The sequence below is a fragment of the Anabrus simplex genome, chromosome 5 (assembly GCF_040414725.1).
Source record: "Anabrus simplex isolate iqAnaSimp1 chromosome 5, ASM4041472v1, whole genome shotgun sequence".
In the NCBI taxonomy this organism is placed as follows: domain Eukaryota; kingdom Metazoa; phylum Arthropoda; class Insecta; order Orthoptera; family Tettigoniidae; genus Anabrus; species Anabrus simplex.
Genome location: NC_090269.1, coordinates 377,530,080 through 377,557,812, shown reverse-complemented (window position 1 = coordinate 377,557,812; position 27,733 = coordinate 377,530,080). Strand labels below are relative to the sequence as shown.

The window sequence follows — 27,733 nt, the reverse complement described above, 5'->3', positions numbered from 1 at the left end:
TAATACGCGAGTAAATACGGTAATCTAGCGCATACTAGGAAACACAGTGCACTCAGAACTCTGTATCTTACCAGAAATGTATCTTAGCTGATAGAGCATATAGAAATATAACATACAAAATGCCTAAATATTTTGGTACTGCATCCATACCTGCCAATTCTCCCGATTTAGTCGGGAAACTTCCGACTTTTTACATTGCTTCCCAACCTGCCAATTGGTCAATTGTTTCTCTCGATTGTATGCCAACTTAAGATAGGTTTTGAAACTGCCATTGTTTCAGTATGATGTTTCAGTGACTGAAAGTGCTTCTCCCTTTGATCACTGTGAATGCCGAAGGTGCATCTCTTCATTAATTGCCATGTGTGGCCTGCAGTCCCGTTCTCAGTGATTACAGTCGACTCCAAGTCAATGGCAGTGTTACGAAGTAGCTCAGCTTTCAAAACAAACTGATTTCATGAAAATTTCATCCATTGCCTTTCAAAATGGTATTTCATGTAAAAGAAATAATTTCATAATATTTAGTGCCTCCGATTTCAGAAAATATCATAATTCAGTAATCACTTAATCAGGTGACTACATACACCAACTGGGAATATCAGAGAACATCTCCAGAAACCACTTGGGAATAGATTCTCACTGTTTGGATGCTATAGTCAGGAATAAAACTATTTTTAAAAGTTTCAAAGAAAAACTGGTTCAAATTTGGCAGATTTTGCAAATAATAGTCTTGTTAACCTTTTCTCTGCTGAATTATCGAACAAGCTGTTGCGACCCCAGTAGTGTTGGCTACTGAATGCATGATTCGAAGCAGTGTATCGATTCATTCAAGTTTCCGAGCGAATCGATTCACAGGAACGGCGAGCTCACGGCTCACTAGCGGGACACTGGACGTTGGCGGGGAGCCGAGCTTCCGCTGCAGTGAGACAGTGAATCATCTCACACCGAAAGAATCATAGGCGCAAGCACGGCTCAGTGAGACACAAGATACACATGACTCCTTATCGGCACACTGGACACTGGCGGAGAGTCGAGCTTCTGCTGCAGCGAGACATACAGTGAATCATGGCACACCAAAAGAATCGTGGACGCAAGCACGGCTCAGTGAGACACAAAATACACGGCTCCTTATCGGCACACTGGCTACTGGCGGGGAGCCGAACTTCCCCTGAAGCAATACACACAGAGCCGTGGTACACTGAAAGAATCGTATGCTATAATGGACTCTCAAGCTCAGCTCATTTGAAAATAACACCCACTTGCATTCACTGTCCTCTTCTTACAGGGAGGTTTAAATAATAGATGGATTTATTTGCAGTGTTGAAACGGTAATCAAAACACAATTCTTAAGTAGCTAGTAAGTAGGTAGGTTATACTATTTATTAGTTTAATGAATCTTAGTATTATAACTTAGCTGACATTTTACAATTAATTAACTCGACTCTAGCCTGCCCTATGACTATGAGTCATATTCATGACCACTCAAAAGTACCTGTTTTATATTGGGAAGAACGGCTCAGTATTCTCTCAGTTCGTGTGTCACATTGTTGTACAAGAATTCAATCATATGTGGACAGTAAGTGAGCCGACTGACGCAATAACTTAACCAACAGTATGTTGAATCAGAAAACCAGTGGGCTACTGTACATCTTGGGTAGCCTATACAATGACTCTAATGTGCCGTGAATCGGATGATTTAAAAATCCCCTGCTGATAGAAAAAATTCATATTTATAAAATGACTGAGCTAGTTGGATGTGCGGTTAGTATCGCGTAGCTATGCGCTAGCATTCGGGGGATGGTGGTTTTGAATCCCACTGTCGGCAGCCATTAAGATGGTTTTCCGTAGTTCCGCATTTTCACACTAGGAAATACTGGGACTATACCTTAATTAAGGCCATGGCTGCTACTTTCCTAATCCCAGACCTTTCCCATCCTGCATCGCCGGAAACCTTTGATGTATTAGAGTGACTGGCATTTTTTCTAAGAAAGGAGTTCATAGTATGAAGACCAGATGGCAGCAGCAAGCACTGAATGCTGTTGCTGCTGTCTTACCAGTACATACTACACAGATGCAGTAAGAGCGGTGACTCTAATGTGCCGTGAATCGGATCACTGTATCGATTCAGTAACATGAACTGAATCTAATGAATCAATTCAGTAAAATGAATCTAATGTCCCATCACTAGACCCCGGTGCTGGATTGTTTCAGCCAATAACCTCATCAAATATTATCGCCAATGTGAGCATAAAATACAAGCACTAATTGCAGAATAATATTTTGAGATGATAGTTTAACTCACCAGTTTGTTCCTACAGTTTTGGAGACAATTCATGTTTAGGATCCAAGGTTCGATTCCACATGAGGTGGCGAAAATTTTGTCCATTAGGAAGATGCTTAGAAATTTTCATTTGCATTATGGGCTGTGCCTACTATATTTACACACAATATCAAACAGTACACGTGATTAACAGCAGAAAGATGAAATTAAACACATAATATTGATAAAAGTAGAGCAGAACTTTCCATGAACTTAGCATCAACTGTCTGTTTATAAAATCTGTTTATTTTGTCCGTCACCCTCGCTGACATCTCTTCATTCACAAATACCTTGAATTACGGTACTCCATTTCAGGGCATTCAGGGGTAAAATTATTATGTCACATAGCGAGGTTTGGCACTTGAAATGCATGCGCCTTTGGCGTAAACTCATTGTCCGACCATTTGGGCAGGCTTAGGTCAGTGTCATTTCTTTCTCTCTCTGGCAGCAAATCATCACCTCTATCAACTTTATTATTACTCCCTAACACTTCACTAATATCTTCAATATCACTACCATCACTGTCGAAATCCACATTTTACTTCTCCTCTAAACATGTAAGAGTTCCTCTGGATGCATACGTTCATATGCAGCAGCCATCATTCAAACATGATGCTTACAACTGTGACAAAAGAAAAGGTTTTCCTGCAGAATTACTTGTGGAAAAAATATACACTGACTGAGCAAATGTCATGGGATAGCAGAGCACTGATGCGCAGGTGTGTTGTCTGCGCACCACATGCCCCCTGTGCCAGTGGTAGTTGTATAGGAGACCTTGTGAGCAGTTGCTGTGCATGTGACAGGTGTAACATGGAATGTCGTCGTGAGCTGACACCATTCAAACGGGGTATGGTGGTCGGTGCCCGACGGATGGGAAGTGCGATTTCGGAAGGGGTGCGGGAATTCGGCTTCACACGATCAACCGTGTCCAGGATGTATCGTGAATGGTTGAATGCGGTTGTCACCATCCACAACAGACAAACGACCGGCTGTCCAGCCACCCTCGGTGACCGTGACCAGCGACATCTGAGACGGATTGTCAATAGTGACAGATGGGCAGCCGTGCAACAAATCACGGCTCAATTCAACACAGGCCGTGCTAGACACGTCTCCCATTTGGACAATCCGTAGGAACATGGGTTCTATGGGGTATGGAAGCCGGCGCACACGGGTGCCACTTTTAACCCAACGTCATTGGGCACAACGACGCGCATTTGTCGCCAGTCACCAGGGATGGACACTGAAACAATGGCGTAACGTGATATGGTGGGACGAATCACGATTTCAACTGCAGCATGCCGATGGTAGGCACCGTGTATGGCGCAGACCATATGAAGCGATGGATCCCGCCTGCCTCGAAGGTGTGGTCCAAGGCGCTGGTGTCTTTGTTATGGTCTGGGGTGCATTTTCCTGATATGGAATGGGCCCGCTAGTTGTTCTGGAAGAGACTTTGAATGGTACGCGGTATGTTGAGCTGGTCGGAGACCATCTCCACCCATTTCTGGCCGTCCAGTGCCCAGATGGTTCTGCGGTGTTTCAAGATGATAACGCACCGCCACATCGCTCCCACATCGCCCGGGAATGGTTCCAGGAACATGCAGCGGAGATCCAGCGACTGCCATGGCCACCCAGGAGCCCCGATATGAACCCTATCGAGCATATCTGGGATGTCCTGGAATGCAGACTCCGTGCCATGGATCTTGCACCCACGAACAGACCTGCATTGGCGGTCGCTCCGCAAACAATTTGGTGTCAGCTGCATCCAGAGGACTACCAGGGACTTGTCGACTCACTTCCACGGCATCTCACTGCAGTTCGCAGGGCCAGAGGAGGCCCCACATGCTATTAGGTGACTATCCCATGACATTTGCTAAGTCAGTGTAAACTACTTAGTTTAAAGTGTGACTAATAGATGGCAGAAGCATATAACACGTTTATAAGGCAGATTGAGTATATTCGACCGCAACATTGGCGGCGCAAAGTCTGGCTCTAGTATACTCGATCGCAGCACTGGCGGACCATTTCACGCAGCTTGAGTATGCTCAATCGCAGCAGTGAAAAGGTTAATGTCAGAATCGCTAGTAATTGCTCAGGTCTTGGAGCAATAGCTCTGTATTCAGATACAAGTAAATAGAATTACTGCTCTTTTAACTGGGTCATTACTTGACAGCTCAGGTACTAATATTTACTTTTATTCATACACCACTAGTTTATAACACTAGTTTATTTCTTTGTCATTGTTTGTATTATTGATCTACTGTGCCTTGATTGGGAATTTGGATCACTTTAGAAGTTGAGATTAAGTAGTTTAAATTATTTTGTTTCAGGCATCTGATGGGTGGTATAGACGTTGGATCAAACGCTGGAAATGCTATAGTCCAGTTATGCCTGATATACCAGTGAATGATGCATCAGATACTCTTGAAAATAATAGTTGTCATCCTATAGATTCTTTGGAGATTTTGCGTGAAGTTGCTACCAAAGAACTAAAACAAGAAATTCTAGAACAGGAGAACCAGGCTAAGAAAAATAAGGCTTGTGTCAAGGTGAATACTTCAGTTGATGGGCTATCTCAGAATATAGTAAAAACTGAAGTCTCATCTAATAATGGAGAAAAACCCAAAACTACTTGTATGAATGAAGTAAAAACTGGAAGTACAAATGTGGTACCTGAAATAGAATTCATTCCATGTGAAATAACCTCAGAAGGATTTGCTCAGCATGGGAATGATCGTAACAATAGTGTACTGAATATAGAAAATGCTCTTAGTTCTTCTACTATACTGGCGGAAAATGATCAACAGTGCCCCTCTAGAAACTCAAAAAACATTGACAGTAAACTTTTGAATCTTAGTGATGTCTTAAACCTGACAACCAGTGATGATTCAGGTAATTTGTTAAATTTCTCAGGTATTATTGGAGTAATGCCACAGGAACTTTCCCATCCTAATACAGACATAGTTGCAATCAATTGTGGGAAAGATTCCTTCCCTCAGTCGTCGGATGATTCTGGCAAGAATAATTGTGATTCAGCTAGCATCCATTTAAGTGCAGATAAATTGAAGGATTTAGCTAATTGGTTTTTTCCAAAGTGTAATGACAAGAGCAGCTCGCCAGAAATAGCAACACTAACTTTTAGCACTGAAACTCCACCATCTGTCTCAGTGACATTAGAGAATGAAGGTAGAAACTCCTCCATTAAGGACAATTATCTTGTGAAAGCTCATGTGGAAATGATCCCTTCATCAGTGATGGAAAATCCTTTCAAGGAATATGATCCAGTAAACAGTATTCAGAATACTTCTGAAGAATATGTTCAAAATATGTGTGTTAGTAGTCAAGATACGAAGTCTCAAAATTCTGAGTTGACCCTCAGTACTGGTACTAAGAGTACTGTATTATCAAAGTTTGAATTATGCAAAAATGGTAAACGGTACTTACCTCACTTTAAAGATAAAGTCTTATCATATGTTGCAAACCATACCTTGAAGGAAACAGCAAAGAAGTTCAGTGTGCATCAGGGGTCCATTACCACTTGGAAGAAAGACAAAGCCAGGAAAAAACTTACATCAAGGGTACGTAGAGCAAAATTTTTAATACATATTCTTTTATTGTCTGGTCATCCTAAGAAGAGAGTTTTAACAAAGTAGTGTTCATGTTTCAGGCAAACATTGATGCAGATTAAGTATGTCATGATTATGTGGACTATTTATTTTGTATTTTATGCTTGAATAATTTCTGCATCCTTTTTTAAGTTACACTACTGTAGTAAAGAAAGAAAGGGGATGGAAAATCTAACTAATGTTCAGTAGCATATTAGTTAATCTGAACATGATCTGAACATGAACAAATATCTGTAGAAAAGTGTACGCGTCCCTTCACCCACTAAAATATCATCAAAATATGCTGCCACTAAACATGAGAATTAGGCTTATAAATACTCTTATCCTCCCTATATTTTCCTACTGTGACGTAGTACTAATTGATGCCACGAGAGAACAACTAAACCGATTACAACGTGCTATGAACTCGTGTATTAGATTTATCTTTTCCTTACGCTATGATGCTCATGTTACCCCTTATTATCGACAACTTTCCCTTCTAAAATTTGAACAAAATAGAAACCTCCACGTGGAAGTATTAATCTTTCGAGTATTAAAAGAGAATATCCCATACTACTTATCTTCACAACTCAATTTCCTATCCTCTTTCCACCAGCATAACACACGCTCTGGCAGTACACTTGCTATCTCTCTCAGCAGGTCAGCAGCATTTAGCCGTTCCTTTGTTGCAAATGGAGCTAGAATATGGAATTCTCTCCCCCACAACATTAGAGCCATACAATCCTTAAATTCCTTCAAGTTGTCTTGCCGTGAGCATCTCCTCGATGTGCGCCGCCAGGCTGAATGAATCTGGTAGAGTGAATGTGTGTATGAATGTACGTTTACTGTGCTTATGGTATTTAGTGTCAATCAACTTTTAATTTGTAACGATAGTTTTAAGACATGACTAAGAATATTTATAGAGTTTATGTTATTTTGTTTCATATTTTGTTTCTAGTTTGTAATGGTAGTTTTAAGATAAGATTATGAATATTGCTCTCAGATGTACAATGTTAATGAAGTGTGGTTAAGTGTAAGAGAGGACCATGAGTCCTAATTTTGCCACTACAAATAAAGGCAAATATAATATAATATAATATAATATAATATAATATAATATAATATAATATAATATAATATAATATAATATAATATAATATAACATAACATAACATAACATAATATAATATAATATAATATAATATAATATAATATAATGATTTAGAAAAGGGATCTGTTGTGTGTCTAAATGGAAGACATCTTTGACAGTAATGGCAAAGCAAATCTCAGGGTTATGTGCACCTCTGGAAGTGGAAATCTCATTTCTTAAATTTTCGACTTCCTGGTGGGGAATCGGACCCGCGTCCTTCGGGGTGAGCTAAGCAAACCTTTACCACCTTGGCCAGGCAGCCCCTATCATTGGCAGTAACTCAGTATAAACTGATATGTATCTATCTGTCTATCAAACAATCAATCCTTTATCAATGATCTGCATTTAGGGTTGTCATCGAGATGTAAACGTGTTGAATATACAGTGCAACCTCAATTATCCTTTCCCGGAAACTACATTGTCCCAAATTATTCATTCAAATTACAGAGTCCCGCAAGCATCCTAATTAAATCATGTTTCAAAAATTCCACATTATCCATTCCTTGAAGAAACTATTTCCTGTATCAACTATGCAGAAATTTCAGCCTCATCAGCGCTAAATCCTCAGTGAAACATTTTTCAAGAAACAGTACCTCACGAAAGGACGGCTATGAGATACCTATGAATCTTGGCATTAACATCCCATCATTGGGGTGATTAGACCAAGTACTGCACTGGGAAAGCGATCAGCGGTAAACTTGCATAAGGAACCATCTTAACATAGCATTCGGTTCGTATTATTTAGGGAAAGTTTGGAAATAATAAAGCAGATTGTGGCCGCAACAACTGGCATTCCGACAGCTCTACTTGAAAACAGAATGAGTTTCATAAAATGTTCATACTTTTAAAACATCTACATTATGTCCAGAGTTAGTTTTTTTTTAACTTTTTTTTTTCTCAATTGTATCGCCAAACAGGTTTTTGGCACTTCTCTCTGGGTACTATATAGTCACTGTGCTTTCAGACAGGAATCAAAATTCCTCCTTCTTAACACAAATCTAGTATTTTAATATGATTGGACACAATTACGTTTCTGAGACTAGAAGAGATGTTGCACTTTACATCTATAAAGCCATGGGAGGTCCTGAGATTGCCTATTACTGATTTGGTCCTAATATAAGACAGATTTTTACGTTTACATTTTTATGTTAAAATGTCCTCATAAAAACCACAATTGTTTTACGTGTGCAGTGTAACATTTAGAAAGTTCCCATTTCCCACTTGTATTGGCTTGTGGAGCAAGTGTTTCAATGCTATTTCCAGCTGAGTTCAAGGTCATGAATAAATCAAAGTTTCTGTAGTTTTGATTACACTGGCCTGCAAAAAGAAAAAAAATTCTCTCCGGCAAAAGGTTGAAGTAGTGATTTACCCTAATTTAGGTGTGCTGATTTTGAATATGTAAACCATTTTTGCCTGTCGTGTACAGTTTTTTCCCTTACTTGAAATCCAAATTTGACTATTGTTGTAATTTCAATAGAAAACACCTTAATAGAGAATATATATAATTTTAATGGGACATGATCAAATTGCAATGAATATACAAAAAAGTAACATGTTCGTTGCTAGTATTTATGAATCTCGCTACAAGAACACTATTGTTTGCTGCACTTTAATGTGAATGAACACTGTGTTGATTTGCGTTTGTGTTCCTCAGTAGTGTTATCTCGCACTAGACACCAACAATAATCTGACATCATGGAAACGTCCCATTGCCCTTTTCTTGAAAATTCTCACAATTTATCTATGGTGTTGTAGAAACTGAACTACAATGAACACAGATGGTTACTGTGCTGTGATTTAAAAGTGTGCGGTATCATGTTAGGGCAGCAAGGAGGATATACAAAATTCCCCTGTTTTCTGTGTGAGTGGGACTCTCAGGACAGGAATTGTCACTGGTTAGTGTCTGAGTGGCCCAAGAGGAAACAGTTCGTGTCTGGAGAAAAAACATTGTAAATCGTCCATTAATTGATCCTCAAAGGGTGTTATTACCCCCTTTACATATTAAATTGGGAATTATGAATCAGTACATGAAGAGTTCGAATAGAGGCAGTCCCTGCTTTCAGTACCTCTGTCAGAAATGTCCAGGACTGCCGGATGCCAAAATTAAGGAAGGTGTTTTTGACGGCCCCCAAATTCGGAAGCTTATGAAGGATGTGACATTCAGTATGATGATGAACAAAACACAGCTTCACGCATGGGAATCATTCAAGGATGTTTGTAGCAAATTCCTGGGTATTGTTAAAGATGTCAGCTACCAACAGATTGTGGAAACCATGCTGTACAACTTCCAGAAATTGGGTTGCCGCATGAGCTTAAAATTACATTTCCTGCACAGTCATCTGGATTATTTTCCTGCAAATTCAGCAAGGAACATAGCAAGCGGTTCCATGAAGTCTAGAAAGTCTAGAAAATACTGTAAAATACGTATTTGATTCTAGACTTCTTCATAATATTCAAATATCAACACACAGTACTCCCTAAAGTGTTATAGTGCTTCATAAACAGCATCTGACAGGATTATTTAATCTTCACATTTTGTTTACCTGTGCATCATCTTTTATACGTATTTGTGATTGGCTGAAATTTCAACACACAGTGCTCCCTAAAGTGGTTTTGTGCTTCAAAAACAGCAACTGACGGAATTATTTAAACTTCACATTTTATTTACCTGTCTGTTATACTTATTTGTGATCGGCTGATGATGACCAAGAATACTGGTCGAAACTGGTACCAGTTATAATTAAGTAGGAATGTAAAACTTACGTTTCTTATTTTAATAGTATTGAAAGGTTGAACCATCATATATCTTCTTTCAACTTAATACCTAACTTCATGTTTAACTATGCCAAGTACAGGCTTTTTATGAATGGCAAAATATTTTGCTTCTGGCCTTTAATTGTATACAGGCCACATATATAACACAAATAGCTGGGATTGTTCACACATTTTTGCCTCCGAACATCACTGCCACTTGCCATTTTAACACAAATTAACTCACTTATTCACTCATTCGACTTCAAGTGCACGTTGTAACTTGTAGACAACGGCGTGACACACCTCAGATTCTCCTCTCAGACTATGGAGAAACGCGATTTTGGTGTTTTGACCTTGCCTGACATTGCACATGCATGAACTGGAACTGTTCTAATTGTTCTTCTGGTATTCCTCTATGATTAACTACTCCCCTCCAATACAGAGCACATACAGTATTTTCTCTTAGACATGTCCATACCTGCATTCCATACAACCAATCCAAACCTCATTTACAATAACGAAGCTCCATTAGCATAAACATGAGATGGACTTGCGACAAATCTGTACGTGATACGAAACAACTGGTATTATTTTTTACATAAGGACACTAAATGTAACGCATATCACATACAATTACTTTTGCCAGAAAATCTTCGCAGGCCTGTGTTACTTTTTCTTTCCAATTTGCTTGTGATTGGTGACGGGTAGAATTGAATATAATGTATTTGCAAACTCTTGAGAATTATATTCAAAACCATGTTCTTAAATTCACAATAACCTATAAAAGTCATATAGGCCTAATTTATTGGGTAAAAGACTTACAGAAACTTACTACAAACAGTATACCGGTGACCAAATTACAATGGAAAACAAGAAAACGAAGGGATTTTACTATCCTGTTGGGCACTTTTGTATTGCATGTGCTTTATTTAATTAGATTAGAGAATTAAAAACTACTCATGATCGATTGTTGTTTGGCTTGGCTTTATTTAGTATTCTTCATTGAGCTTGGCTGATCAAAGTTGCTGAACTGAAAGAAGTTTTCACGGCAAACTGACAAGTCTCCCTAGTAAAAGTCAATGTAAAGTTTGAGATTTCTAACTTGTGTAATTAATGTTTGAACCCGGTCCCGAGTTCTAGCTTGCCTACCTCTCATCCGGAGGCCCCGGGTTTTCTGCCAGGTCAGGCATTTTCACCTGGATATGAAGGCTATGTGATTATAATTAATAGAGGAGCTATCTAACAGTGAGATGGCGATCTGGGTCTAAAGAGCCAGGAATAATGGCTGAAAGGATTAGAGTAGAAGAGAATAGAATTTTATTGTTGTTAGGCAACTGGCAGTTGCAATGGACAGTGTCATAGGTACATAGTTACACAATATTACAAGTATCTCATTAAGCACAGTAAATAAATATAACTATGTACAAAAGAGTTAAAATAAACATAACATTATTCGTCCAAAAGAGTGATAAATAACTACTAATTTACCAACGTGTTAGAATGGCATTGGCCTTTATTACCCACCTTGAAACAGTGTTATTTCTCCTCAAATTCAGATACTGAGTAGAAGCTATTGGATGTTGACCAATTTTTAAGGGTTCTTTTGAAGTTACATAGGGGCATATCCTTTACATGGGCAGGTAGTTTGTTGAATAATTTAATGCCATTATATCTATAGTTTTCATGTGTTTTCCTCAGCCTAACATGTGGTATATCTAAGTCGTTCCTATATCTTGTGCCATATGAGTGTACATTTCTGCGAGTTGTTAGGTCGATGAGGTATTCTTTAGTATTGAGTATACTGTGATAAACGTAGAATGAGGGAAGAGTCATAATTGCAAGGTCTTGGAACACAGGTCTACATGACTCCCTTGTGGCCTTACCTTTAATACATCTTATTGCCTTCTTTTGCCACTTGAACACATCTTGAGCCCCTGTTGAGTTACCCCATAACATGGTACCATATGATAAGTGTGAGTGAAAGAAGGCATAGTATGCATTCATCATCTGACTACTACTAACTGATCCTTTGAGTCTGCAAAGCAAAAATATCACTCTAGCCAGTTTTGTACATAACTTTTGTGTGTGTGTGTTTTTTTTTTCCAAGTTAATTTACAATCCAGATACAATCCCAATAATTTGACAGAATTTTGATCATTATAACCTAGACCTGAATTAATTAAATGGATGTAGATCACTTCTGTCTTGTTATTATTTAGGATAAGTTTATTTGCCTGCAACCAAGAGGATGATTTGTGTAGCATTTCTATCCTTTCCTCCTCAACATATTTTAAGTCTCTATTGCTTGTTATGATAGTAATGTAATCTGCATAGAGCACTGACCTACAGGGTAAATTACTAATAATATCATTTATATACACAAGGAAGAGGAAAGTTCCTATAACTGAACCCTGAACCACCCCTGTTTTTACTTTGAGAGCCCTAGATCGTTGATTTTCTACCAGTACAATTTGATACCTGTCATTGAGGTAGGATGTACTTAATAATAACTGTAAATCTTTCACGCCATAGTATCTAAGCTTACTTACTAATATATTGTGCGGTACTGAATCAAAAGCTTTGCTGTGGTCTAAGAATGTAGCACTTGTAATGTGGTGAGACTCAAAGCCTTGAATAATTTCAGTCACAACAGCTTCTAAGACTTTAATGGTGGATTTATTTGTTCTGAACCCAAACTGTGTGGTGTTTAATAAATTATACTTTTCAAAATATACAGATAGCTGTTCCTTTATACAAAGTTCTATTATCTTAGATATGATTGGAACAATTGAAATGGGTTGATAACTGCCTGGATCCATAACATCTCCATTCTTAAACACAGGAATTGTAACTGTAATTTTTAGACATTCTGGGAAAGTCCCCCTCAGCCAGTATCCAATTGATGAGGTGAGTTAAAGGAATTATTATGATGTCGATAATTTGTTTTAGAATAAGATTACTTATGCCATAGTAGTCTTCACAGTTTGAAGAAGTTAGTTCTGAGACTATTTGGATGGTCATATGCCAAATCGAACTAAGTGCCAAAAGAAACATTCTGAGAAATTAAGGCTCAAAGTTACAGTTAAATTGAAAAATCTGCTGTTGACTCTGGTTTCTAATATTTTGTACCAACAATTTACACAGTTATACTTTTCTTGTTATACTTTTAGGAACCATGCAGCACATTTCCATTCTGAATTACGTTACTTTTTCCAGATGATTGGGATATGGTCCATTTTAGCATACAAAGTACAGTATTTTGATTTATTCTTAATTCACATTTAGACATTACAAACAAAGATGAATGAACTAATAAAAGTTAACAAAATACAACAACTGATACCCTTGGTAAAATAAAATCCATGTACCAGTACCATTTCAAATTAAATTGCATATGAATACCCTAGAAAATCATACTTCATGCAGATTCAGTACCGATTTCCTCACAGGTTCAAAAGTAGTGATGTTTTATACACTAGCACTTGTGAATCCTTTCATAAAATGAATGATATACTGGAGGGACGTATTTCATTAGACTTTTCATATCTTTACGCTTGTCTTCACTCAAAGGTCTAGCCTTTGCGTAGAGTATTTGAAGATCAAGTTCACCAAGGTTTGTTGGTCTGCCCTTCAGTCTTTTATTGAAGTTCATTGAAAAGTATTCATAGTCCTCGTTGTGAGTGTATGTATAATCCATTATGCCAGGCTTTCCTTTCGTAAATCTCATTTCTTTGATCTTAAGCCATTCAACTTTGTCAGCTGAATCATTCTTTTTACAGTTAACAAGATGTTGCTGCAGAATTTCACTGCATTTAAAATCTTCTGTTTCCATTACACTTACTTCAAATGGATTTTTCCTTACTCTTGCACATGTAATTATGTCATGCCATTGTGATGGAGCATAGACCTCGGGGTGATACTTAAGCTTTCTCTCTATATCTCCAGATGCACTGTCGTTAGGTAGGTAAGAATATCCTGGTTCAGCAAACTTGTGGATAACTTCTTTAATGATTATCTCAGAAGACTGGACCACAAACATCCAGAAGCAAGCCATCTTGAAATTTCTGTTCTGACCACCGCAGCTGTCTGACCATGCTATAATCATTTCTGAACACAACCTTCTTGTTTAACTTTCTCAAGAAATAGCCTGTACATTAAACTCTAGATTAGTATTCAAGTACTTTTTATTTGAATCTTTCCTGGTGTAGTGGCTATAAACTGCAGGGAAGCTTTCAATGTGTTCTCTAATAAGGTCTACAGTACTGGAGGTACAGTACTTTTATTATGTGGTTCATGCACCCCTTGTTGGTCTTGTATTGTACCTGTCTTAGCCTCCATCAGTGCCCTATGAATTTTTATCACTGCTTACTTGCAATGTCTTCATAAACATGTCTTTGCATACCTCAGCATCCCCATCTGTAGATGAACATCTGAGGTATTTTCGGCTGAGATTTCTTGAAGAAATGCCTACATTTTTCACTCACCTGCGGCTGACACGTAACATTGTACAGAGCCAATAATCAGTGCAGTTTGTGTAGCCCAAGAATTACAGTTGTAAAACTGTCCAAAAAATGCTCTATTGTCCTTCGACCCTTTAGTATGACGCTTTTTTTCAGGAACTAGTCTTCCTTTCACAGCTGTGTATGCCTTTCCTCTGGTTCTGTTGACCTTCCTTACAGTTTTTTTGCTCACTTTGCAGTGTTGCCTTTCTTGTTTCTAATGGGACTGAATGTGGGGTTCTCCATTCTCTTCTTTTATCCATTTTCTGTTCGATTTTCCCTTTTTCTGCTGGTTAATTTCTTTTTCTTTGTGCTACATTGTTCTTCATCCATTTTTGGCTCTGAAAAAGTTACAGAAAAATACCTGTAAGCGATAAAATTTTGCATTGGAAATATTTGCCAAAGTGGACCAACTTCAAATACATCACAGTGACCATTGGAAACATATGCCAAAGTGAACCAACTCCAAAGACAGTACCACTACGACCTCTATTCGTGAACTCGCAGAACTAATGAAACGAAACTATTTATTCTTTGGATACAATGAATCGAGTATGGTAACACTGGCTCTCAGAACAAAAGAGTAGCTGTGAATCTGGAGTATAAATGCGGAGAAGCATGGTCCGTTTTGGCGAACGAGTAGCTGTTCTTACTAACCTCAAAATAAACTAAACATATTTACTGTAAAAATATTGCAAAACTTGCCTCAACTCATACATTCTTCCCATTCCTTTGGGTCAAACAGGTCTGAGGAGCCAGAACTGAAGTCACTCTGGATATCTGATATTATTTCTGCGATGTTTCTGGATGAAATTAAATGCCTCGCTTGTGGACCATTTCCTTCCGAAGCCATCTTCTTTTGGTGTTTGGTTTACTCTGGCAGAATGAAATCAGTATAACCAACCTTATGCCACAACAACTTTGTGATATCACTTCCTCCCGGTTCATGGTAACTTTAGACCACTTTGGCACAAGAAAGATATTACTATCTACATTAATGTTATACCAGTTTACGAAAAAATCTGATTTTGGCGCTTGGTTCGATTTGGCATGTGACCATCCATTTTGCAGACTTTTTTAAGGTTTATAACTTGCCATTTAAAGGGGGATTGGTTATTTTCAGGAGTTACACTATTCTTTAGTAGATTATTGTATGCAGTTTTGTTGTCCCCTGCGGTGTTACTGATATTCAATTGTTTGGCACTGTTTATAAAGTATTCATTAAGTACATTCGGTTCTATTGGCACAGAATTCTCCCTCTTTGCCCTCCCAATTTCATCATTTAAGATGGACCAGGCCGCCTTACATTTATTTTTAGAGTTATTAATAAAATATTAATTAGCTTGTTGTTTTGCCAGTTGAATTTCCTTATGGTAAATTTTTTTAATGAGGGTATAATTTTCTTTATCTTTTTGTTTTCCTTGTTTTGCTTCCTGATAGTTGCAAGGCAAGGACTGTATCATTTCCCTTTATGTTCCCTCTGATTTTACCTGATCCATTAATTACCTTTGTAGTTCTAGGACAGCACTCTTCCTCACAATAACCTAGTAACTGTATAAAATTTTCAGTTGCTTCCGAGGCATTATTAGAGTTTAGTATAATGTTTTCAAAATTGATATGAATTAATTCATTTCTTAGCTTTAAAATATTTTCTCCCACCCTTCTGAAATGTTTAAATTGCCTATTGTCATGTTGCTTTTCCAATTCAGTTTTTAATTTTAGCCAGAGACTACTATGATCAGACAATATATGCTCAGTAACACCACATGTGAAGTCACTGTTTTGAACATTATTGATTATGTTGTCCAAACAAGAATTTTTCCTGGTGGGTTGATCATTGGCAAGATAGAAATCATGGACCTGAGAATGGATCATTCAACTAAGATATTAATATTAATATCACCCATGCAATAAACTTTGTAATTCTGATACCTCGCTAAGTACTCTGCAAAATGATCCCACATGTTCAGAAAGGCATGATTATCAGAATCTGGTGTTCGCTACAGGGAAATAATTATCAATTTAGTATTTGTAAATATCACCCTGGCCACTTCAAATAGCTTTTCTATACAGTACTCCTCTAAATCTAAAACAGTGTATTTCATATTAGAGTTTATTTTCCCATATATTGCAACTCCCCCATTTGAAGTCCTATTTCTACAGAAATATGTAAATATCTCATACCCTGCTGGGATATAAAAACCAACCCCATTCTTTACAAGCCAATGATCATTAATACATAAAATATCAGCTGGAAATGAATTCAGGAATATTTCAAGTTCACCTAACTTATTTCTAATCGACTGAAGATTGATATGAAAAACAGTAAGGTCTGAATTTACATAATGCTCTCTTGAAACCTTGACTGCTGGTATAGGTTGGTCCATTGAAAGATGTTGTCTGGTATTAATATTCCTACTATTTTCTAGTGTTACATTTGACTCATGAGTTGAGAACTTCCCTGGAACCCAGATCCTTGTACATAGATCTTGATTCTCTGGCAGGTTTCCCTGTATGTGCCAGTTTAGTGGTATGGGTTTTCTTAAGTGCAGATTAGTTTGCAAATCTCTGTTGACAATTGAATTTTGCACCCTGCCGGGATGTATAAAGTAATGTCAAATTGTGTCTATTAATGTGAAAACAAATGACTCGGCGACTACTTGTCACTGTAGAGCTGTTGCCAAACTGCCCAAATATGACTAATATGAAACTTATACCAAAAAATTCAAATTATGACATAATGTCAAAATAAGATTGAAATATTTATTTATATGACAAATAGAAACCACATACCGGTATTTTTAACGAGAATCACCGCTTTTGCATTAAAAACTAGTTAGGTATGCAATGAAAGGCAGAGAACAAAATACAACTCTTCATAAATATCTGAGCCCTACTGATCATTGTTCATCATTCCTTGAAGAGGGAGTAAAGGTGTGGTGTTTTTCTCCTTGTAGGAAAAAGATTCCCAGAATATTTTTTTTTTGTGGTAGTTTAGGTGCTTGTTGAATATTTGTGATGATTTTCTCTGATTACTCCTTATGCATAAATGGAATGTGCAGATCACAAACTTCAAAATGCCAATATCAGAGAATACAACTTTTTTCAGTTTTCCAAAGTTCATTTTTTATGGAGTTTAGCACATATCATCAGTCGCTTTTTGCACATTACGTCCATCAGAAGCCGCTACTTTCCTGGTTTGTTTGCTCTGCTTTGAGCATGCAACAGTCTGTGGCAAACCGTTTTAATGGAAATATATTCAATCTCTCCAATGTTAAATCCCACTTTAGGTCATCAGCAGAAAGCTGCAGATTTATTTTACTCTTCCTAATGAGTAAACACTCTTCCTTTGGTGTAGTCATCTGCTTTCAACCACAGTTTTCATTTTTCTGCAATAAAAAGGTCCTGGTTCCTTGGAAATGCTTAAAAATTGTATTTATTGTAGTAGCCACACAAACAATACATTGCAATGCCATTTATATCTGTGCCATTGAAGTATCCTCAGCGTATGTCACAATCTTTTTAACATTTTTAACATTTCCTTTTACCATACTGCAGTGCATTAACATGACCAAAAACAAATCCCCATGGTGCTAGAACCTTGATGGACTTGGTCACTCAAGTGATCGCTGCTCAGCCCGAAGGCCTGCAGGTTACATACAACATGACATATGTTCGGCATAACAAATCGTATCGGGCATTTTTCTTGGTTTTGTATACTGGGGCTGTCATTTCACCGTCAGATAGCTCCTCAGTTGTAGACACGTAGGTTAAATGGACCTCGAAGTAGCCCTCAGATCCAAATGAAAATCCCTGACCTGGCTGCGAATCGAACCTAGGACCTCTGGGTGAAAAGCAGACATGCTACTCTTAGACCAGGGGCTGGCACAATAACATGACATGATACTGAAATTGTAAATAAACTCTCCCTGAGACATTTAGCTAACAACTGTGTTACAAAAAACAGCTAATAATGTCCAGTGGTACACTAACAATGCAGTTTGGTTGAAAGCGGAGCAGTATTACACAATTATACAGTGTTTATTATTAAAAAAGCCTTTGAAATTCTTTTTGGATTAATTTGCTCACTATGGGAACTGATTATTTTGGACATTTACCAAACATCTCTAATTGGGTGGTGTTATACATCAGCCTGCTTTGTGGCATTCCTCGAGTTTAGTATAGCATGCATTAGAGGTTTTGGGAATGGTATTGTTTGTAACAATGAATAGTTGTTGTAGTTAATATAATTATATAAGAATTAACTATGAGGTAAATTCTTTTATTGATGATTGACAAATGGCAATTATATTATTTATAGCGAGCTGCTGGGAGAAACAAAGGTTCTTCAGTTCTCTCTATAGATGAACAATTTCTGACCTGGTTACGCCAACAACGAGGACGGGAATTTACTGGCACTGAGGTACAAGATTATGCCAAACAGCTTGTCATTCAGTATGGTGGCCAGGGAGCTGTCGAGAGGCAGTCGAGGTGGTTTGCAATGTGGGTGCTCAGGTATGAAAGCTATGATAAATGATTATATTTATTTTGTTACTTAAAATGCATGGGTTTAGACAAGTTTGTGACACGTCAAAAACATTATAATCTAGAATATGAAGAAATTTTGTAATTCTCAAACATAATTTGTAAAGTAAATGAGAAGTTAAGACATAAAAGCTGAAACAAAAAATAATATTAACCATTACTGGTGCAACAGTGAGTGAGGTCTGCTGATACAGGTCCAATGTCCAACATTTATTTTGACAACCATTAGTGAGTTATTTGTTGAGCTACTGCCATCCGTTTTTGATTGAGCAAACTTTGTAGGAGTCTGTTATGCTCACGTTAGGTGATTTTGTTGACATTCCATGCATACTGTTGCAGCTCCAGGTGGATCTAATTGCAGTTGTACATAAAATGTGCTGGGTGTTATTTTGTGGCTTTGTAGCTGTGGATATCTGCTTTCTTTCTTGCATCTTTTTCTCGAGCCTCTGCGAACTTCATCTTTTCACAATAGTTGTAGGTATCCATTCGGGGATTATTGAATCCAAGATTAAATTCAGTATTTTATCATATGAACATGGATGCAGTACTTTAGCATCTGTCTCTTGACACAGGCCAGACCAAAATGTAGCTTCTACTGAAGTTCCAGTCTCATCCATGGCTGTGACAATATGGAAACTGCTGGGGTATGGGGGTGCTAACTAATGACATTTACAGCATGACCAGTGCATCTGAGTGTTATGAAAGGTGTTGCCCATAAGATCAGTCGTGCTGCAATAGCATTTTCTGGCCCAGTGAAGAAAGCAATGGCAAACTAAAACTACCTCACTCCTCATCTTGCCTAATACACCTCATTTTGGCGCCGACATAGGATTTTGCAGCTTCTCCATACCAGCATAACTTTTGTTGGTGCTACTTGAGGATCCAACCAGCCTCTGGTCAGATGATCTGGCAGACAGACATCATATGGACAGCAGTGTAGTCCCTCATTTACTTGAGATGCACAAAAATATTTCCATTTCTTTTTTACACTCAGATCGAGTGGTAAGTACCTGTGAATGGATTTCTTCCTACCATAGTGACTTTTGCAGCACGAGTAGCGCTGGATATCTTCTATGATCCATTTTATCTCTCTGTTCTTAGAGAATCTCCTACCTGGGTGACAAACCTAAATGCAGTAAGGAATGCATTTCATGGAAATAATATGAGAAACAATCATGAGCGCCCATATGACAGTTTGTAGGGGTGGGGGGGCCAGACCTGGGGATACGTAGTATTTTTAATATTTTGGAAGATAAATGGCGACTTGTATTCTGCAGTAGAATAACCCACGGTATCTCCTGCCTGTTGGTGGGGGACGATACTATCGCTTTTACGTAATACTGACTTTTAAATAATTTTCTTGAAAGGAAAACACCTGACTACACTAGATTTTTGCCTTTTCCTGAGAGCTTGGGGGGGGGGGGGGGGGAAGCTCCACCTTGCCCCCGGGAATGGGCACCCTTGGAAACAATCCATTGTGTGATGGCACATTTTCGCTTCACATGGTCAGTTGCACTCAGCTTTGTTTAAATCATGGTGTAGCTATTGCAGCTACCTGTGGACATTATTTTTGTTCACAACAGTAGTTATATGTGTGCCGGCCCCGTGGTGTAGGGGTAGCGTGCCTGCACTTACCCGGAAACCCCGGGTTCAATTCCTGGCCACGTCAGGGATTTTTACCTGGACCTGAGAGCTGATACGTGGCCCACTCAGCCTGCTTGATTAGAATTGAAGAGCTATCTGATGGTGAGATAGCAGCCCCGGTCTAAAAAGCCAAAAATATGGCTGAGAGGATTCGTCGTGCTGTCCACATGACACCTCATAATCTGCAGGACTTCTGGCTGAGCAGCGGTCGCTTGGTAGGCCAAGGTCCTTCAAGGGCTGTAGTGCCATGGGGTTTGGTTTTTTAGTAGTTATACATAGTATTGAAATAAATTAAGTGCTTCAGTAAAACTAAAGACATTATCAGGTTGCATATGGACTTATTTCCCCAATTGCATGGGTGAATGTGGTCCAGTTTTACGGCCGGATGCTCTTCCTGATGCCAGCCCTATGTGAAGGGATGTATTCGCTATTGCATGTTTCTGGATTGGTTGGTAATACATGGCAGATTTTAACAATTGTCAATTTATTTATTTATTTATTTATTTATTTCATATGGCATATAGAGGGTACAGAGAAATTATATATACACTTAAAACAATATATACTTAAAGCAGATAGAACAACAGTTGGACAAAGGATCAATTGATGGAAATATAACTTATAGTTTAATGTCCAGAGAATTTAGCCAGTTCACTGCCTCTTTATTTGCTGCATGAAGTTTGTGGTATCCTCCGTGGAAGCTCTGAAGTGGGCACATCGTCACAACATGGTAGACTGTCTGAGCTGCATTACTGCAGTTGCATTGAGGGCTGGAAATTTTTCCCCACTTGTGGAGCCAGAAGTTGCTTCTTCCAAGACCGGTCCGCACTCTGTTCAATGGAACCCAGATTCTACTTGGCAAGTTGAACCCATCAAGTTTCCTACAGGGGTCAGATATCAACGCTAGCTGGTCGGGGTTTGAAGAATCTCACTCTTCTCTCCAAGCATTATTCATGTTGTACTGTGATTCAACCAGCCTCTTTCCTAGTTGCCATGATGGATGTCGAGATTTTGATCTTCCATGCTTCTGTTGGTGCAGTCCTGATGAATCAGCAAGAGTGTATTTGCAGTACACTTTAACCATTCCTACTTCAGAGCAGTTAGTCTTCGAAGGCGAGGAGGATGGATGTTAGTTAATGCTGCAGCCATTTATGTGGTGTAGATTTGAGTGTGCCAGACACTGTCCTCATGGTATCATTCATCTGGACATCAACTTTTCCTGTGAGTGGGCCGTTGATCCATACAGGGCTGCAATATTCTGCACCTGGGTGTACTAGGGCAAGAGCTTTGTTCGGAGGACATTAGCATTTGCTCCTTGTGGAATGTAATGGGCTCTCCTGTTGTCTAGATGAAAGGTACTAATCTCTGTTTTGTTTACATTGGGTTTCAATCGCCACATGTTGAAATATCTATCCATTTTTAGGAAATATTGTGTGAGAATGGCTTCAGCGGTCTCAAAGTCTGCAGACTGTACTGTTAGGGCTATGTCATCCAACATATATAAACTTTCGGCACGCAGTAGATGGAAGATCTGCTGTATCGAGATTGAAGAGAAGTGGAGCACTCAGCAGTCCATCATTTGATCTGTAGGATCCGCTTATGTTTCCATTGAGATTTACTTGAATTAGGCGATTGCATAGCATGTTGTTGAGCAAGGAAGCTAGGGTCTTGCAGGGATGATTTTCAGGAACTTCAGGTTCATCCCATTTCGTCAGACTGTATCATAGACTGATGATAAGTTCACAAATACAGCAGTCGTTTTCATTTTTTCTTGAAGGCCCTGTTCTATGTGGCCGGTTAGTGCCAAAACCTGATCGCAACAGCTCCTGTTAGTTCTGAATCCTGCCTGTTCAACTGGAATGTGCTGTAGTACTGTAGCTGAGATTCTGTTATAAATTAATCTCTCTAGTAGTTTGTAGCAGATATTCAGTAGAGCAGTAGATCGATAATCTTCTGCATTACAGCCACTTTTCCCAGGCTTTACAGCAGCAAGTACTTTAGTTCTTTTAAGAAGAGGTGAGAGTCTTCTTTTCTTTAGGATGTCACTAAAGAATTTAGCAAGCCATTCCATAGTTTTAGGACCACTGAGCGTCAGAAATTCAGCATGGATACCATCCAAGCCTGCTGCTTTCCCTGAATTTGTTTCCTTCAAAGCAGCTGAGATCTCTGCAACAGAAAAATCCTCAGAGAACTGAGAGTTTGTTTCAGCTCTGGATAGTTCCATCTTTAGCTTGTTTAGGATTTGCCATGTTTCATCCCTTTTTGTGCCTGCTGATGCTCTGGTTAAGCCTAAATTTCTGTTTGTTATATGTTCTGGCTTTATTTTAGAGTTCTTGCTATGGTAATTAGGGGTACTACTGCCCAGCTTCCTAAGGAGGGGCCATGCTTTTCTGCTGAAGTGTTGGAAGTTAATACTAGACGTCAGTGTATGCCATTTTTCCTTCTCGGCAGAGTCTAAGCAATGCAGAAATTCATCAACGACTTCCATTTGATTGCTGTCTTCTTTGCTATCTAACATATGAGTCCAGTAGAATGGTTATAGTTTTCAAGAGCTGGGCACTGGATTTGATCTTATAATTGGAACTTCAATACAGACTTTCAGAAGAACTGGCCTGTGCTGACTTCGAGGGAAATTGTCTAACACTTCTTGTGCATGGGAGTGGTCTCCCCTGTTGGTCCTTGGAAAGAAAACAGAGGTCTGTGTTATAGTCATGCTTCCATCTAACAGAGTGAAAGGTACCCCTCTCTTTGGCATCATACATCAAGAAAATATCTTCGGCCTCTGCCCATTCTAGTATACTATTGCCATCTGAATTGGTATCTTTATATCCCCAGATGGTGTGGTGACTGTTAAAATCTCCTTGGATGGCAGTAGGATGTTCCACATTGTGGATGGCTTCATTAACCCAGGACTGAGAAGGAGGTTTATAGATGTTGATAACTTCTATGCCAGCAGTTCTAATTTTGATGGTGAATATATTATTATCAGCGCTTGTACTTAAAGCTTCTACCTGCTCGATGTTGTTCTTAGCGTAAGTTGCCGTTTCATAGCTCTCATGGAAAGTTGCTGCGACAAGATTGTATCCTGGCAACTTACATCTGAACAGGAGTTGGTTTTGGTCTTCACAATGAGTTTCTTGTAAGAGTACTACATCCAGTTGGATGTTATTAAGCACGCTTGTAAGTATTTTGCTCTGTGCCTTGCTTATGCTTTCAAATTTTAGTTGTAGTATTGTCAGTGAATGTCCTAGGTCAAGGATGGCGAACCTTTTCCAACTAGTGTGTCAGTTTAAGTATGGTTTATTATTCTCAACTGTCTACTGTACCACTTGATAATTTCCTTTTTAATGGCTACACCCCTGACTTCCATCCCCAGTTCCAAATTATGTTTCATAACGTGTTATTACAGTATGTATATATTGTAAAATAATGCGTTTGATTGCATGTTCCATGGTCGCATTTTGCCAATACTGCAAAATGACATATTCAGATATGTAAGCTTCAAGAATACCTAACATTATTTGTAAAAAAATGTAATAAGCGCCCATTGTAGCACACTTCTTCATTAAGTATTATCTATCTTCTTCTTTTCCTATCACTTTTCACACATCTGTGGAGTTGCGGGTGCAAACTGTGTTGCACATGTGGATATGGCCCTGTTTTACGGCCGGATGCCCTTCCTGACGCCAACCCTATATGGAGGGATGTAATCACTATTGCGTGTTTCTGTGGTGGTTGGTGGTATAGTGTCTTGTCTGAATATGAAGAGGAAACAGAAACATCAAGTCTCCGGGCCAAAAGAATTAATCAGAGGCGATTAAAATCCTCGACTCAGCCGGGAATCGAACCCGGGACCCTCTGAACCAAACACCTCAACGCTGAGCATTTAACCAATGAGTCAGACTGAGTATTATCTATCTATTCTATATATTGTAACAGGAACGCCCTTACTTTAGTTCAGTGGAGAGCATGGATTGATGCCAGGGCGTGTACGGTCCATGCTCAGAGAGTAAGAGAGAGATGGGTAGTATATTAAGTTCTTATTAAGTTGAAACTTGTGTTTATTTAAAAAATTGACAATTTATATCACCTTTTACAGACAAACAGTTGAGATTTTGAATGTCCATGTAGAGGTAGGGAGAGATGTTGTCTGTTGGCGTCGGTGATGTCGCACGTTGTTGAACTCCTTCCCCCTCACCATAGAACTCCTCTCAGCACGATGGCACTACGTTATCCCATGGAGTTTGACGACCTTCGAAGTTCGGCTGAGACTTGAACCTGGGAATCTGACGTCCGGTGATGTCTGCGTGCAGTGTGGAATATTTAATTAGCTTTTATTCCACTGAAATCCCATGAAGGGAGTAGAGAAATGTGTGGACTTTGCACAGAATGTCAATAAAATCTGATACGACACTTCTTTACCGCACTGCACTAAAGATTGTGACATGACACTCTTCATAAAATTCACAAGTTCCACGGTTAATAGGGTTGGACGCAAACACTGCGAAGAAATTCAAATAAATTCAGTATCACGGATTGTGATGAGGAAAATTAGCACAGTTCAAAATAAGAAAGTAATTATCGTCTGATACACTCGTCGACAAACTCGAAATTAATGGGGTAACACAATGATCTGGAACCTTCTATGGATCTAAGGTTCAGTCATGAAATGAAATGAACCATTACTTTGGCATAGTCTAGTGAAAAGTAATAAATTAAGTCTCTAGGTCATAGTCTTGCGTAATGCTTGAACATGATAAAATTAATGTACAGTTCTATAATTGCAAGTTACCGGGCGAGTTGGCCGTGCGCGTAGAGGCGCGTGGCTGTGAGCTTGCATCCGGGAGATAGTAGGTTCGAATCCCACTATCGGCAGCCCTGAAAATGGTTTTCCGTGGTTTCCCATTTTCACACCAGGCAAATGCTGGGGCTGTACCTTAATTAAGGCCACGGCCGCTTCCTTCCAACTCCTAGGCCTTTCCTATCCCATCGTCGCCATAAGACCTATCTGTGTCGGTGCGACGTAAAGCCCCTAGCAAAAAAAAAAAAATATATATATAATTGCAAGTTAGAGCACACACAATCTTATGATCAGAAATTATGTTCTTTCACAAAGGCACAGTCTTATGAAATGAGATGCACAGTTTTATGGAAAGAAATTAAGTTTTCACTGAGGCACAGTCTTTATGAAACGAGTTAAGCACAGTCTCTTGAAAAGAAAGAAAGTTTTACTGAGGTACAGTCTTTATGAAGTGAATTAAGCACAGTCTTACGAAAGACACAGGAACAGTCCTATAAAATGAATTAAGAAACAATCTCTGTGAACTGAAATGAAATTCACAAGTCACTTTGTGATTGTTTAAAACATCAATCATCTAAGCCCTTTCAGTTTGACACATTATGAAACCGACTCTCTTGTGTTACTGTTTGTACAAATACGTCACTATCAATAACTCGAGATAATTCGCCTCCTTCAATCTCACACGAAGTTTAAGTCCTAAGATCGCACTTCTAACACTTAGAAAATTTAACTGTATCACTCACGTTCTGTCATCGGCACGCAGCCGGACAAAGTAACGATCTCGAGTACAACTTCCACAGCTGGCCTGCACAACGTGGCAGCTGGGATACGAAGACACACTGAATTCTACTTAGCCAGCACGCTTCTTTTATACGTGTGGGTCAGACTGCAAGGTTTCATATACAAGATTCTTCAGTCTTTAATAACTCGGCTATTCTTCCTCTGATTTTCTAGAAATTTGGTACATTATCATCTGTTATAAGGATCTACATGGTGACGTGGTTAAAATTTTGATTGGATGTTCAATTCTGGAGATAATGAAATGGAAGCAATGGGACGTTCGACTGTGACATTACTTGGCCTTGGCTGGTTCCTTGCTGCGAGCGATCACCTGCCTTGCTGTCACATCTGCTGCCGAAGCGCTCAGTAGTCTTTTCAAACCACAGTAGACGGGTGTTAGCGTGAGTTGCGTAAGAAATATTTTGACGGTGAATGTCGACAGGGCATTCCCATTTCAATATATAAAGGAGAATGTCTGTCTGTCTGTCTGTCTGTCTGTCTGTCTGTCTGTCTGTCTGTCTGTCTGTCTGTCTGTCTGTCTGTCTGTCTGTCTGTCTGTCTGTCTGTCTGTCTGTCTGTCTGTCTGTTCCTTATACAAATCCATACCATTCCACCAATTTGAACCAAATTTTGTATTCTTAACTTTTAGGACCCTGTGGGTAACCCCATCTACAAAAACTTTTAACATCCCTCTCCATTCCCTAGTTTTAGGCCCTTTGGCACATTAACATAGGCTAATATAGGCGAAATATTCGATGTACCGTACAAGGACAAGACAGAGCTCATTTTAAGCCTCATGATCTGTAGAATAAAACTCGGCGAGGCCCTGTGGGCCCTGAAAACCATGTTTTAATGGCCTAAAACCAACCATTTTGGAGATATTGGCATCACACTTCCTCGCTCTAGGAAATGGATGAAGAAATGACCAGCAGTAACCATGGCAACGTCAGCTCAAGGATTCTGCAGTAGAATACAGGTCTGGTGTTCGAAGTAGACATGTGTGTAAATGTAGGCTAAGCAAAGGAGAGATTCTGCTACACATATGGATGTCTCGGGAAGAGAACTGTGTGGTAAGCCATCCCTAGGGGTTGTGGTAAGGAGAGGGTGGCATATATACAAATAATCGAAAGTAGTTCAAAACCATAGGTTTTGGAGTCGCTGAGATTAACAGTGACACTCTGCATGTCATTAGTCCAAGTTCAGTTCGGCATGGGGGTGATAAGGGCTGGAAAAAAGTCCAAAATGGCCCAGTTTATAGATTTATGTGTGTGCACCCCTCTGAGCAGGAGTGGAAATGGCATGAAGTAAAAAAGTAATATAAAACAACCAATATTAAAGTAGAATCCATAGTTTTCGGTGTCGCTGAGATGAATAGTGACACTCTAGGTGTCGTTTAAGTCCAGGTTCACCTGCATCGACATGGGGATGAGAAGGGGTGAAAAAGAAAATATCAAAAATAACCAAGATTATGGGTGAATGTATGTTCCAGCATAGCTTTCAAACAAACAAATAAAAAATGACGGGGGTGTGGGAGCAGGACTCCCCTAACACGTGACACTTTGGATGCCGTTTAAGTCAGAGTGCAGGCCCAGTCGGAATGGAGGTTGAGAAGGGTTGAAAAAAGGAATTTCCAAAATGACC

The 27,733-nt window shown here is 39.0% G+C and overlaps 1 protein-coding gene across 1 annotated transcript in view; it reads left to right on the top strand.

Annotated features, from left to right (window-relative positions):
• LOC136874552 (uncharacterized) overlaps positions 1-27,733 on the top strand; it is a 188,851-nt gene that overhangs the window by 22,558 nt on the left and 138,560 nt on the right. The window contains exons 4-5 of the mRNA XM_068227842.1: positions 4,645-5,892; positions 18,644-18,837. Of these exons, the coding sequence (XP_068083943.1) occupies positions 4,645-5,892; positions 18,644-18,837 (1,442 nt within the window). The remainder of the gene's footprint in view (positions 1-4,644; positions 5,893-18,643; positions 18,838-27,733) is intronic.